The sequence below is a fragment of the Ursus maritimus genome, unplaced genomic scaffold, assembly GCF_017311325.1.
Source record: "Ursus maritimus isolate PB19 unplaced genomic scaffold, ASM1731132v1 scaffold_14, whole genome shotgun sequence".
Lineage (NCBI taxonomy): Eukaryota > Metazoa > Chordata > Mammalia > Carnivora > Ursidae > Ursus > Ursus maritimus.
This window is the reverse complement of record NW_024423786.1, coordinates 15,769,476-15,784,684: the sequence shown is the minus strand read 5'-3', so window position 1 is coordinate 15,784,684 and position 15,209 is coordinate 15,769,476. Positions and strand designations below refer to the sequence as shown.

The following is a 15,209-nucleotide window of genomic DNA, read 5'->3' as shown; positions in this document are numbered from 1 at the left end:
GTTTACTTCTAATATATGACACTTACCACAGCTGTAATTATATATCCATTCATATCATTTGATTAGTGTCAACTTCTCTCTTTAGACTTAAATCTCTCTGAAGGCAGGCACCGTATGATTTATACTTGATGTTTTTTTTTTCCTCCTGACAGATGGCTGGAATTTGGTAGGTGCTCAGTAAATACTAGTTAATAAATGAATTAACTAGTAATGACATCTAAACATTACAAATTATAATGCAAATATTTCTTATTCATGAAGTGGTAGTCATTATTACTGTACTACCAATGAGCTATGTATGCAGGGAATGATTTATCTAACTTTGCTGCTTTGTGGGGCCATAAATGGAAGGAGTTGCTGTCATTTTTGATGTCTGAAAATTACTTTAATTGCATGATCTAAAACTTTAAGTCAGAGCAGTTTTGCGCTACCAACACATCCAATTAGCCGACTCATCCTCCCAAAAATGTAAATAAGACATTAGTGATACATTCTTTTTCCAAAAAACTAGAAAAATATTTTCTAGTTCTAAAAGGTGTTCTTGAAACCCTTACTCTGGGGGAGAGAAGTGAAGAAGGCTCAAAATTAGGAATGGATGTAGCCCACAAAATCATTCTTCAAGCTCTTCTCCAAAAATAATTAGAATAGAAAGTGTATGCATCTGATACAATAAAGGAAAGAGTATTTTTAAATTATGCAAACATAAAATATAAATAAATTACACGAACATAAGGATATACCTGATGTCTGTTGAGTTTGATTTTCTGTGTTATATGCAGAAATATAAAATGTGCCTTTGTTTTTCCATGGCTCGCTTTAAAACCCAAGATTATTGGTTTCTACGGGGTTAAACTTTATCTCACGAATGATCTTTAGAGAAAGAGATTTTCCAGGTTCTCATGTCACGGTTTTGAAACTTCTTTATGTACGGTATTTTTTCAGTATAATTTACCCAAACCCCTAATTCTTAAATGTAAATTCCTTAAAATATTATTTTATTTTTGTAAGATAGTGCATATCTGAATCCAAATGTATGCCCAGGGCCTCTTTGTGGTTACTGAGTTTCCCCTTTCAGTCAATTCTTAGCCCTCTAAAATCGAAACTATTTATTTTGTTATAAAAAAATGTAGTCAGATAGGATCTATCACTATGAGTCCTTTTTAATCAGAGAGATATAGGACTCCCGAGTCCAACTAGAACATTTTTGGAAATGACCTTTGAAACTTTGGTCAGTGAAATGCTAGGACTTGTAGAACAGTGGTTGGCACTGTGACTGATGTTTCTAGAGGGAAGTGTTTTATGATAGATGTATAATTCTAGCCTTGCGAAATCTGGATAAGAGAGGGAAAACATACATCTTTTCTCTCCATGTTGTGTCTTTAGATAAAATAGAAAATTATTACCACAGCTATGTCAGAAATAGGATAAATATTATATTCACACTAGTAAATATACACTTATGATTATAAATCTCTATATAAACTATTGTAGTTAAGATCTCAAAAGCATCGTTTTTCCCATAGTATACAAAATTAACACAGCCTAGAGCTGCAACCAGTGTGTGGATTATAATGTTGCACCTAGAATTTCAGAATAAATTAAAAAAAAAATAAAAACTATGTGGTGCACTTTTCATGTATAGAATACTGTCTTTTGAAGTCCACAGTCTCTATCAACTATTCATTTTTATATAAAATATGAGTAAAACTATATCCTGACTTTTATGACAGGTAATAAGCTACACTGATTAATGCAGGAATATTTGAAAAAAGTAGAATAGAATTATTCATGCTGAATATAGTAGAACTCCAAGTTATAGTTATACAATTTCAAGCAATTGCAAAACCATGTAAATTATGTATTTTGTTGCCATATGTCAAGTTTCAAAAGCTTTTTATCATAATAATATTTTTTCTCAACAGAGAGGACTGTTATTACCATTCCACCTTCCAAAATGGATGTTACAGTTGGAGAGAGTATAGTCCTGCCATGCCAGGTGTCCCATGACCCCTCCATTGAAGTTGTATTTATATGGTCTTTCAATGGAGATGTCATAGACTTAAAAAAAGGAGTGGCTCATTTTGAAAGGATCGGAGGAGTAAGTTGATTTTTAAGTACTTAATAAAATAAATCAAGTCTTTCACATGAATCAACATCTTTCCTAATTATTCTCCCCATACCTATTTGCATGGATAACCACTCTCTGTTTATGACGCTGCATCTGTTTTTGTTTTATTTTGTTCTCTATCTTTCATAGAAATGCTTGTGTTCTGGATGTAATTATAATAGGGGAGATAGGAAAACTACAATGATACTAGTATATCTCCTAATTTCAGAGTTGTCTCATATTTAATATTTATTCAGCTGTAAAAAACAATGGGACCTGCTGGGAATTACTATGTTTTTATCCCCCTTTCATTTTCTATCTGCAGGAATCCGTTGGGGATTTGATGATAAGGAATATTCAGTTAAATCATTCAGGAAAATATCTGTGCACGGTAAAAACAACTCTAGAAAGTTTATCTGCTGTAGCTGATATCATTGTTAGAGGTAAGCATAGTGGTGGACATAAATGAGCACATTATTTATTCATAGCCAGAAATGTTAATATGTAAATGGTAGATCTTTGAGTAACCAACACATCATGATAAAGAAGTGAGATAAAAATATAGATTTTTTAAAAAATTTTCTAAACTTTAAGACTCCAGGGTATATGTAGTATGGATATAGATATTGAATTGAGTAGGTTTGTGTATTTATAAGGAATGGTCAGACTCAGCGTCCAGTGTCAGTCCCTAAAAGTTAGGCATGCCTTCTATTTATAATAAACCACTCTCATCAGAACAGGTCAAAGTCATATATTCCTATAGTTCTCCATATTAGCTGCATTTACTTGAGTTACCTTTTGAAAATGGAACATATGAAAGTTGTTTTCAGTTTTTGAGATTAGTTCCCTAATGGATGATAATGAACCAGTGCATGATTGGAATTTTCTTTCTTTCCTTTTTAAGAGGGAGGGGGGAGGGGCAGAAGAGGAGGGAGAGAATCTTAAGCAGGCTCCACACCTAGCACAGAGCCCAATGCAGGGCTCAGTCTCACAACCCTGAGATCATGACTTGAGCCGAAATCAAGAGTTGGTCGCTTAACCAACTGATCCACCCAGGCACCCCAGAATTTTCTAATCTTCAAAGGAAGATTTCTAAATTAGTCTCTCATCATGTAAACTGAATTAATAGGGCTTTATCTCAAATATTTTGCTAAAAGTACATTATGTTCAACATTGTATTTTCTAAGTATAACAGATAAAAATAAACTGCCCCATTCCAAATCAATGAATTTAATAATTTTCAATATAGTTATCATCAAACATGTTTTTCAAGGTCCACCAGGTCCCCCTGAGGATGTAAGAGTGGAACACATTTCCAGTACTACTTCTCAACTAAGCTGGAGACCAGGCTCAGATAATAATAGTCCCATTCAAATATTTACTGTTCAGGCTCGGACACCATTTTCTGTGGGTTGGCAGGCTGTTTCGACTGGTAAGTGACACCAGTGTTTTCGGGTGATTTTTCTAAAACAGATGTATTTGTTTGATTGTTTGACTGATTGATGTTAAGTGGTGCCAGTTTTAATGCATAAGTGCCCCCCTATTTTTAGTTCCAGAAATTCTCAGTGGCAAGACGTACAATGCAACAGTGGTTGGTTTGAGTCCTTGGGTGGAATATGAATTTCGTGTCGTTGCTGGGAATAGCATTGGGATTGGAGAACCAAGTAAAGCATCAGAATTGTTAAGAACCAAAGCGTCAGGTGAGAAATTAATGTCTTCTAAACATGTGGAAGATCCTTTATGGCATAGTTCTTAAGACAAGTAAGAGGTATTTTTATGGGTATTTTGGGCCCCAAATCAGAGGCAGGAAACCAGCAACTTTCATTTTCACATTTTTATGTACACAAAGCAAGGAGTATTTTCACCAAATATAAGTTCAATAGGAGATGATTACACCTAAGCAGGCACGTCAAAAATAAGAGTTTTTCAGAAGCTCTCCTCTCCTCTCATCTCCTCAATTTTCTAGCCAAACTCCAACAGAGAATCTGTAGATTTGTACATGCAAATGAGTTACTGCTTGTTTCATTAAGTGTTGTAGCCAAGAATTAATTGAGACTCTGTAGGTGCAATCAGCCACACATTTCCATCTATTTCTCAACTCTGACCTAGTTGCAGCTTCATTGAGCAATAGTATAAATTCTTTCCCATGCAAATGAGGTAAATCCTAAGCTCATTTAACAGAAGCACTAATTGAGCATCAGTTGGTTCACTGAACAGCAAAATACAAGTGGAACCTGGCTCAGAAATCACCCCTTCTTAAGCTTTTTTTTCAATGGATCCTCTTTGTTCTACTCCTAAACGTTACATCCAGGGTAACATTTGATTTGCTTGCTGCGTGCAGCTAACACAGTTCACATTCTTATTCAGTCATATAAATGAGGGATCACCCTGTTGTCACTAGCTTAGCTTAACAAGCACAAAGTACTTCAATTAAGTGTGCGCAACTGTCAGATGTCATTAAGGCTTGTTTCAAATTAAAGATAATGTAAGTATTTTTATTATAGGATCGGGACTGAAAAACAACATATTTGACAGTAAGATCTTAAATGAGATCATCCTAGAAGTTTAGAGCTGAGAGGAGAGTCCTTCATTCTACAGAAGAGGAAAAGGAAGACCAGGATCCTAGCTGACTGTTTCAGAGTCAGGATTTGAACTCAGACCTTCAGACTTGGGCGCCAGCGTTCTCCATAACCATGGGTCTTAACCTAGATGAGCAAGAGATTGCCATAGGGAAATGTGTAAATGTAGAAAGTCCCAGGCCTTACCATAGAATGGCTGGAGGAGAATCTCCAAGGGTGGCCTATAGACTCGCTGCTACCTTGAGTTTTAGGTTGTTTTTTACGGCTGATTCACATCACGGTATCTTTGGGCAGGGTTGACCCTAATTGTAAAGTTTTACAGTAAAGCTTGTGCACTACCTCCTATTAACCACTAACACTCTTGTCTCAGTAGCGTGATGAGACTGGGTGTTCATAATAATTACCCATAGTTTCCAAATCATACTGAAGTGTGTCCTTTTTTTTTTCTTGATAACTTTTTTTTTAAAGATTTTATTTATTTATTTGACAGAGACAGCAAGAGAGGGAACACAAGCAAGGGGAGTGTGAGAGGGAGAAGCAGGCTTCCTGCCGAGCAGGGAGCCCGATGCGGGCTCGATGCGGGGCTCGATCCCAGGACCCTGGGATCATGATCTGAGCCGAAGGCAGACGCTTAACGGCTGAGCTACCCAGGTGCCCCTCTTGGTAGCTTCTTAAAGACACTTCTCAATATGGTTTTAGGTTTAGTATGTTTCATTTGAAAAAGGAATGAAAAGAAGGAATTTTATTGCCCAGAATATTGGAAACTTTGTAGAGAGTAAAGTACAATTTAAAATAATTTCCTTATGTATCTACAATATTTTAATGGTCCTGGAAAAGTGGAGCTATAAGTTGTTGAGTACCAGAAACCCTGCAATTGTAGAACCCACATGGATTTATGTGTTTTTGGCCAAAAGCCATGAAAGACTTAGAAAATAGGGTGTAAACTAATGAATCATGGAGCCTTACATCGGAAACCGGGGATGTACTGTATGGTGACTAACATAATATAATAAAAAATCATTAAAAAAAAAAAAGAAAGAAAAAGAAAATAGGGTGTAAGTACAAGACAATCTTTTAAATGCATTGTGAAGGTCAAAGCAGACAAAGGGCAAATTTGAATATGAAAATGGGTAATGCCTGATAAGTGCTATTATTAAAAAGAACAGTTAGACTATTTTATCACTATGTTGTTTATAAAGTTAAACATTTGTATCAAATGGCAATAATTAAAATAAATAGTCTGAATTTGGATGGTCTCCATAGTGGGAGAAAATTTTGAAATGGGCAATTAAATATTATATATTTTAATTCCTGCCTACCAGTCAGCAAACATACCCAGGCACTTCCACCCCCCACCTCTGGATCTTAATCAAAAATAATTACATATAAATTCAACCTTTAAAAAACGTATCATGCAGATATATCCATTATCACAGATTTAGGATGCATCTGCCATTATTTCGTGAAAAGGATTACATTTCAGCACTTCCACATATAAAAAGTAACACTCCAATCTGATTATATACTACAAGACCCACACATACAACTCTCATCAATTTTGTGATTTACCTCAAACTACTTACTATTCATCATACTAGTCCTCACAAGGGTATACATGAAGGGCATAATTGTTTTCTAATTCATAAAAATGATCAGTGTCTGGAATGTCCTACCACAGAGCCTTCGAGTCCTAGAGTTAAATGGAGAGAATCGCCTCTGTCACATTCTTGACAGGGGTCCCTCTTTTTAGCTGCCAAATGAAAGGTTAGAGGAAAAGTACTAAGAGAGTGTGAGATCCAAACACAGAGTTATAATAATAAGAATTTATTTACTGACATATTTTAAGAATGCATTTTTAAACATTAAGCTCACTTGATGACTAAAAAAAAGAAAAATCATTTTAGTTTGTTTATTAAAAAAAGAATTAATTAATAGACTGCCTCAGTAACTTGTTTACAGCACAACTGTATAATTAGGCACTAAATCAGCAGTGTCACTGTTACCATCTGAATGGAACATCATTTTGCCAATTAGTAGATGATGCATAATAATGTCAAATACACGATGTTACTCGATTTTTAATTAATTTTGGAGCCAGGGTGCTCATGTATCAAACACAACTGTGTCCTCTCTCTTAGAAATTTGGATATGTGTAAACATAATTTATGTTCATTAAAAATGCAAGACTCTCACAATGTGCAGCATGAGATTTTGAAAGGTGAAATCTAAAAACAAAATTCTTCCTGATGAAGATGTACTTTAATAATTGCCATCCCACATTTCTCTTGGTTGCTTTCAGTCCCTGTTGTGGCACCAACAAACATCAATGGAGGTGGAGGAAGTCGGTCGGAACTCGTCATTACGTGGGAGGTAATTTTCTGTCCAACTGAGTTATTTTGAAAGGAAAAGATTTACCCGGCCAGGAAGAATACTGAAAAACAAAAAGATTTATTTGATCACTACTGAGAATATATAAAAATACATGGTATGAAAGACTCCTGATGATGAATTACTTAGAGGGGATATTAGAAACTTTTATTTGTACTAACATGAGGGAATGTAACTAACTGAACACAATTCTCTCCCCAAATACAAGAAAAACAACTTCAGGGTCTATTGAAGGTTTGTTAGTAGCATTTCAGTAGTGACTTGATGGACTAGACATTTTTGTATTTATTACTAATGAAACTATTCTCTTGCACACGAGTTAGACTCAGGAGAGTGCAGGTGGAAACAATTCCTTTCTTATCACTGTTCTTTAAACCCTTCCCTGCATCCAGACAAAAACTTGGACAGATGGCATAGCTTTTGTGGATCTTATTCTCGGAAATTAACATGTAGCCTCATTTCTATACTTATTAAAAATTTTAGCCTGGTTTATCATCATAAACCTTAAACTTTTCTCCAACCTAATGTTTGTCGTTTCCAATAGCTTGGGCTTGCCTCAGCCTAAGGCTTCCACAGTGTGAAAGGGAATGTATAGTCAGTTCTCTATCTAGTCTCCATTCTGCTGTTGAATTTCACCTTCCCTACTCCCTGCGTTACCTCTTGCTCCTCCAGAGTTGTGGCGAGTTTGGGCTAAGAGAAGAGGAAGAGTACTGAAAAGGTCCCGATTTCTGGTACATTGGTAATTTGACTTTGGAGTACTCCAGAAGTGGCAAATGACCAGACACTGTTATTTTTTTTTAATAAGTGTTTAATTTTGATTCCAGTACAGTTAACATGCAGTGTTATATTAGTTGCAGGTGTACAGTGTAGTGAGCCAGCAATTTATACATTACTCAGTGCTCGTCATGATCCGTGAGCTCTTTAATCCCCATCACCTGTTTCACCCATCCCCCTACCCACTTCCCCTCTGGTAACCATCAGATGCTGTTGTATTATAGGGTAGTTGTTTTTTTGTTTGGTTTTGTTTTTTGGTTGAGGGGTGGGGCATCCAGGGGTGGGGCATCCAGGACATCCCTCACAGGGGACTTGGAGTTACAACATACCTTTGTTCCATGTTCAGTGGGAGTATAGTGCGTGCCTGCTTAGCCTGTCTCTTCACTCTGCTACCATGTGTTGTCCAGATCTCTCTCTCCTTTAGAAGTCTCTCAGGCATTGTTAAAAGAACCTATCTGTCCCAGATTCCAGAGAGCACATACCTCTTCACTTGGTTAGGCAAAGGATGAGAAGTGGCCCCATTACTTTCCCTTGGTAGAGGGGTAGGAATGCACAGCTTTTTCTACAACTCTCTCAGAAGAAATATTTTCCTGCTATTCTTTCTCCTTTGATATACACTTGTCGTAAAGGAGAGGCTAAATTTTGCCTATAAATGGTTTGATGTCTTTCTTTGGAATGCATATCATGTCATACCCTTGTTGTCAGCTTTGAGCCTCAGCTATAACTGATAAAAGAGCCTTTCCCTGTTTCATTGCCTGTGTACATGTTTTTAACATTTTGATAATAACTTTCATACTGCCAAAACATCCACTTCCTTGGACATTTTAATATTACACCTAAGAGCATGATGGCCATGGATGTTTTAATTAAAAATCACCCTAGCTGACACATACAAGGGAGGGTCTCATTGGGAGGCAGGGTGATTTTATCCCTCAGTAGACATTTTACAACGTCTGAGGACATGTTTGATTGTCACAACTAGGTTGGGAGAGAGTTGTGCTTGGGCCAAGGCCAGTGATGCTGCTCAACGTTGTACAATGCACAGGACAGCCCCCACCACAAGGAATTATCTGGCCCAAACTGTCAATAGTTCTGAGGTTTAGAAACACTGTTGTTGAGTAAGAGTACTTCATTGTATCTATAAATGATTTTGCAGTAGTAAAAGGTTCATTTTATTCCTTACAATATTCCATTAAAGATGGAGAGAGAGAGTGGTAGTAGTAGTAAACCCTTTTTATCTGTGAGTAAACTCAGGCACAGAGATGTTGTTTTCTCAAGGTTGTAAATGACAGAGCCAAAAACCAGGTGTAGCTACTCTAAAAGTCATCCTTTCTTCTGGACATCTAGTTTCACATAGACATTGTGAGCCCAGCACAGTGCCTGGAATGTGGCGTGGCCGTCCTGAGTACCTGTTGGATGGGTGGGTGGTACTGAGAGAGAAGAGACTCTCCAAGGCCTGAGGGAGAGGGGACTACACTTGCAGAGCGCTTACAGGGTTTCTGTGCTGCACTGGGCATTTCATGTCATTCAGTCCTCACACCAGTGCTAGGAGATGGGTTATGCCACTTTCAGATAAGAAAACAGAGGTTTAGAAATATGATATGGGGGACTCCTGGGTGACTCAGTTAAGCATCTGACTCTTGATTTCAGCCCAGGTCATAAACTGAGGGTCGTGGGATCAAACCCCACAACCGACTCCGCACTCAGTGTGAGCCTGCTTGAGATTCTCTCATCCTCTCCCTCTGCCCCTCCGTGTCCCCGCTCACACTCTCTGCTCTCTAAAATGAATAAATAAATCTTAAAAAAAAAGAGAAAGAAATGTGATATGGGTGGTGGGCAGTGGAGCATTTGAACACAGGGCTCTTGCTCCATGCTCTCTTACTATGTCCTAAATTTGAATTCCACATGTCCCTACCTGATGTCATGGTTCAGGGTGGGCAAGAGTCCCTATATATCTGCCTTAAACAGTAAGTTAATCAAATTATTCCTGTCCTGTGAACACATTTCCCACAAAATTAGTGACTCCCACATGAGCCTACAGAGGTTTGCTTTAGTGTGATGGTAAGTAGGTTATTTGGGCTTCAATATTCTTTGAAGGCCAAATAAGCATTTCGTCATAGTGTATAGGGAATTTTGCCTGACTTCCTGCATTATTTTTTCTCCTCTAAGTTCAGAAATTACTACAGATTGGTAAATAATTGTTTTTATATATTCAGTATATGAGAGGAATGGGAAATCCTGTGTATACTATTCTTAAATAGAGAGGATATGAGTTACAAAAATACACACACACACACACACACACACACATATATATATAATGGAAAAATACATATCATATTTGGGCATATAATGTCCTTTTCTTTAAAGCAAGTTTCATCAAACCATCACCTATGGGCCAAACCTGGCCTGCTCCCTATTTTCATACACAAATTCCCCTACTGCCACACCAGTCCTCTCAGGTGTAAGATATTGCTGCTTTCATGCTGTTGCAAAAGACCATATGTCTCCCATTGCTTAAAATAGTTACTATATGGCCTTTACAGAAAATATTTGTTGGCCTCTATATTAAAAAAAAAAATTAAGTCAAAGTCATTTGCTCTGTGTGTTTTTTCTTGGGGTATCAGATAGATAGATACTTGCAGAAATTACATTAATGGGTGCAATTTCCCATGTATCATTCACATTTGGCATCACATACATGCAGTTACTGAGCCAAATCCTTCTGATGCCCAAACTTCTTTAAGGAATAGGTTATGTATATTTAGAAGGCGACGCATACATTAGTTCAAGCCACCAGAAGGCATTTAGGAACTCTTTCAATTCAATGAAGAAGAGCTACTCTGTTCCAAGCAGTGGGGGTACAAAAATAAATTTTAAAAAGGTCTGAATGTTCAGAGGCCAACAGGACAGGACAGTCTTAATCCAGCATAGAAGAAGGTCAGGAAAGGTACCACCCTAGCTCATCGGAACTATGTTTTGAAAAAGAAATTGGGAGTGGAGAGACCATTCCAGGCCAAAGTCACCACTGTTGTAGATGAAATAGTACCTGACGGGCTTTCAAAACTAATGCACAACCAATGACCATTCTAAAGTCAGTGACAAAACACCATTATGGTTTATAAGTGACAGCTTTACTGGTCATCACAGATTGCTGTTCGTGTAAATACACCAATCTGCCTGAAATAAACATCCTCCTTGTGTTTTCTCCAGTGCCAAAGTAATGTGTATTTTGTGTTTGTTTATCTGTTTTGGTTTGTTTTGTTCCCAGCAACCTAGACACGATATCCAACTTTTCAATGTAGTAAATGCCAATTCCTTTTTAAGGGTATTTTTATTCACATCTTATCATAATTTATTCTCCCAGACACTCTCAAGTTTGAGATACTTGTGGTGAATATGCCATATAAAATATGATTTTAAGGTTAGGAATATAGGATAAGGTACTATAGAGTAAGAGATAAACACCTGTACTGGGAGTTGATATATATTTATCTATCATCTATCATCTATCTATCTATCTATCTATCTATCTATTTTTTTGTGAGGACTGGTCAGGAAAAGTATTCAGCCTTCTGGGCCACATTTTCTCTCACAGCTTCCAACCCTGCCATCATCCTCAAAAGCATCCACATATCATAGATAAATGAACAGTTGTGACTATGTTTGTTATTTCCAAAACCAGGCTGCAGACAAGATTTGGCTCTCAAGCCATAGTTTGCTGCCCTTGGTCTAGATTAAAAATTCTGTTCTTAGTCTTTACCAACTTTAATAGATTTTATACCAGAAGAATTTCTGAATTTCTTTTTTTCTACTGAATATTTCCTTTGCTTAAAGAAGGAGACTTTCGTCCTGACCATCTTAAACAGCTATATATATTTTTCCATCATTTTCCCCTCTGCACATGTGGGAAGAATAAAATGGAAGCCCTAAATAAGTATCTTCCCCTCCCCCCTTTCTAAACTACATATGTTGGACTCGGATCTTTCTTGAGGGAACATCATGAGAAACACTAATTGTACTTGACTAACAAAAACTAAAGTCCTTCACTTTCTCAGATGAGCTAAGCATCTTGATTAAATGTGAGATCAGAGAAGCAACAAAAACAAATCAAATGCTCTAGCAAGTAGCTTAAGTTCTCATAAATCCCTTCCATTCCACTAAAAATTAACACTTTTAATTCTGATCTCCCTGTGAAAGTGCTAATACAAGGAAACATTTTCTTTCCCCAGATTTCAGGACCTATATTTTTCTTTCTCTTTTCACTTTCTGTATTTGTTAGACTGTTCCACATGGCAAGAAACAGAGACCAGCTCAGGTCATCTCAGTTAATGGGGATTTATTTTAAAGCTATGTGGGAGGTAATGAGGATGAAAAGAAGTCTCAATAACCAAGCAGGCAGGTCAAATGAAGAATTGGAACATCGTTCATCACTGTTCAGAGCACAGAAGCTCTAGTCTCTGGTGCCAGCTACTCTGGTAATTCAGCGCCTGCTCCAGTAGTCCCTCATGCTTGCACCTTGTTCTTCCTGTTTCTTTGACCTACAGCTTCCTACTTCATGAACAGCTCCATTCTGTCTCTTCTCTATGTGAGTTAGAGGCTTCCATTTTCTCATGCTCCTTCTGCTTCATTGTCCCTGCCGTATTCATTTTATGTTTTCTACTTATTGCCTACTCAAGGTTTATCTAGGATTGTCCCCACCTGTGTTTCCTATTCAAACTCTGTAGGAGAGAGGAATTGATGGGGTCTGTCAGTTACCCTAGACCATGAAGATTTGGTACCAGGACACCTCATAGATAATGATTAAGATGGGACCGTTGATTCTGGTGCCCATTGCTGGGTAAGCAGATGTGGTCCAAGTCTCAGGATAATTTGGTACAGTTAATGGATATGTATGGGTAAAGGAAAACCTCAGAAAAGGAGTTGTAGGCAGGTGGGACTCAAGCATTAATGTCCTATCAGGTATGCCTTTATTAATCTATCAAAATATTTGAAAAAGAAAAGAAAAACATTTTTCTTTTTAAAAAACCCTAAATTTTCATAGATTTTTAAATACAATTTTCTTATAAACAAGTGGAATATTTGTCTAAATTCAAGCATAAGTTCATTTTTGTGTGCTTATTTTATGTGATAATTTATAATGTATAATATCTGTAGAGTTCTGGGGACCTTGTGTCTATTTTTGTTTTGTAATTTTAATAATAATAAGTTAAGGTTTTAAATGAATCTTACAGAATTTGGTCTCTGTGGGAATAAGAAAAATTTTTTTGCTTTGTTTTTTAAAAAATGTCAGGAAAAGTGCACGCTGATGTTACTACTAATGAAAATGTATGTTAAAAAATACTGGGAGGTCTTTCATGCTTTTGTGTTTGAGTAATAGTCTATATGTCTTAAAGCAAATATTACATAGTAGTTATATTATCTGTGTCTTAAAAGAATTTGTTGAAAATTTTATGAAAAGAAAATATAGCTAGCCTTGAAATAGTTAATAAGTTAATTTTGTGCTGAGTTGAAAAATTCATATCCAAATTATGTTTTAACTTATAAAATCTTGCAATCTTCTAAACCATTTTTATTACATTTTATTATTGCAACTTAATGAATAATCATGGAAAGAGATATAAACATGTAAAACCTGTTTTACATTTCCATTTAAATTTTTCATTTATTTATCTGAATATCTTTAATTGGGATCATTTTCCTAATTGGCATTCCAAATAAAAGTATTATTATTTTTTCAATGTTTCATTAAACAGGGCTAATATCCATGTTTGTCTACATTAAAAGAAATGCCAAATAATCAATAAAAATTATAATAGCTCTATAAAATATTTTTGTAAATACTCAGTAATTGATCACTTCTGCTCAAGTCAATTCCAGAAGAACTACAGAACGGAGAGGAATTTGGATACATCATCATGTTGCGGCCAGTTGGCTCAACAGCCTGGACCAAGGAAAGGGTACCATCTGTAGAATCATCAAGGTTTGTTTACAGAAATGAAAGCATCACCCCCCTCTCTCCCTTTGAAGTCAAAGTGGGTGTATATAATAATGAAGGAGAAGGATCTCTGAGTACTGTGTCCATTGTCTACTCTGGGGAAGATGGTAAGTTGTCATCAGCCTTGGAATAGTTGTACTCGGGCATATATGCATATTTCGCATTTATTTTCCATGAAGCACTCTTCTGAAAATGATTGTGTCTTTTTTTAAATGACAGAACCTCAACTGGCCCCAAGGGGAACTTCTGTCCAGAGTTTTTCTGCTTCGGAAATGGAGGTTTCATGGAATGCTATTGCCTGGAATAGAAACACTGGAAGAGTGCTGGGCTATGAGGTAATCCACATTAATTTCACTTTCCCTTGTGAATATGCCAGCTAACCACACAAGTCTTCTTCAGCAGCCCTATACTACTAACATAGTTCTTAGCATATAATATTGTATGTCCATAGGTATCGAGGGGGATAAGCAAAGGGGATCTTTCTAGGTGATCTCAGGCAAACAGATTAAAAATGGTAGCCATTTTTAAGATGACCAAGTGATTATCTTATTTACTTATTCAAATTACCATCATATTTGTGTCTTGGGGAATAATAAATGTCTAATCCTCAACGATCTTAAACCATAGAAGAATTTTACTGAGAAAGCTGTCTTTGAATTGGAGTGTGACTTGAATAGATGTAGTCATGCTGGAAAAGGCAGTCAAGTGCTAAGAAAAAAAACCTTGATTCTCCTTAATCAGTCCTTTATAGTCTGTTTAGAATGCAGTAAATCACATTCATGGGCCTTAACTCTCACAAAGTCAAGTGATGAGACTTATTAATTACTTATTATTCTTTAACTTGCAAATTCAGTGATTCCTCAAATGGATAATACATTTATTTTATTTTAGAGTTAGAATAAAAATACAGTTCTAAACTTTTTAATTTTGCCTTGTTTGTTGTTTTTAATGCAACTTCTGATCCAAAAAGAAAGAAAGAAAAAAAAAAAAAGAAAGTTCTATTCATACGGTAGGTCTGTCTTCCTACTGTAATCCTGAAATGGCTTACCTCTTATCTGCATCCTATTTATTTCTGAAATCTCATCTCTAGTCTCCTCTTTTCTCTGAACGCTTCTCCAGATCACGCCCTGATATTGTCTTTCTTCATCCCTGATATTGTCTTTCTTCAAATTCCCAGAGCACTTTTTTTTTTTTTTTTACAATATCACTTCTTTGGAATGCATCCTCTGCTTTTTGTTTACCTGTGTATTCTAACCTCTTAATTAGATTATAAGGGAATCCTAGACAGGCACCAGGCTTTATTCTCTTTTGTCTTTTTCTATGTGTCTAAGTCGGTACTAACGTATAGGAAGAGCTTGGTGTA

General features: G+C 36.4%; 1 protein-coding gene across 4 annotated transcripts in view; it reads left to right on the top strand.

Annotated features, from left to right (window-relative positions):
• CNTN6 (contactin 6) overlaps window positions 1-15,209 on the top strand; it is a 151,633-nt gene that overhangs the window by 124,515 nt on the left and 11,909 nt on the right. For all 4 annotated transcript variants that reach the window (XM_040628539.1, XM_040628540.1, XM_040628538.1 and 1 more), the window contains 7 exons: window positions 1,923-2,098; window positions 2,433-2,550; window positions 3,381-3,539; window positions 3,658-3,807; window positions 6,986-7,056; window positions 13,719-13,953; window positions 14,066-14,181. In XM_040628539.1, coding sequence (XP_040484473.1) covers window positions 1,923-2,098; window positions 2,433-2,550; window positions 3,381-3,539; window positions 3,658-3,807; window positions 6,986-7,056; window positions 13,719-13,953; window positions 14,066-14,181 — 1,025 coding nt within the window. The remainder of the gene's footprint in view (window positions 1-1,922; window positions 2,099-2,432; window positions 2,551-3,380; window positions 3,540-3,657; window positions 3,808-6,985; window positions 7,057-13,718; window positions 13,954-14,065; window positions 14,182-15,209) is intronic.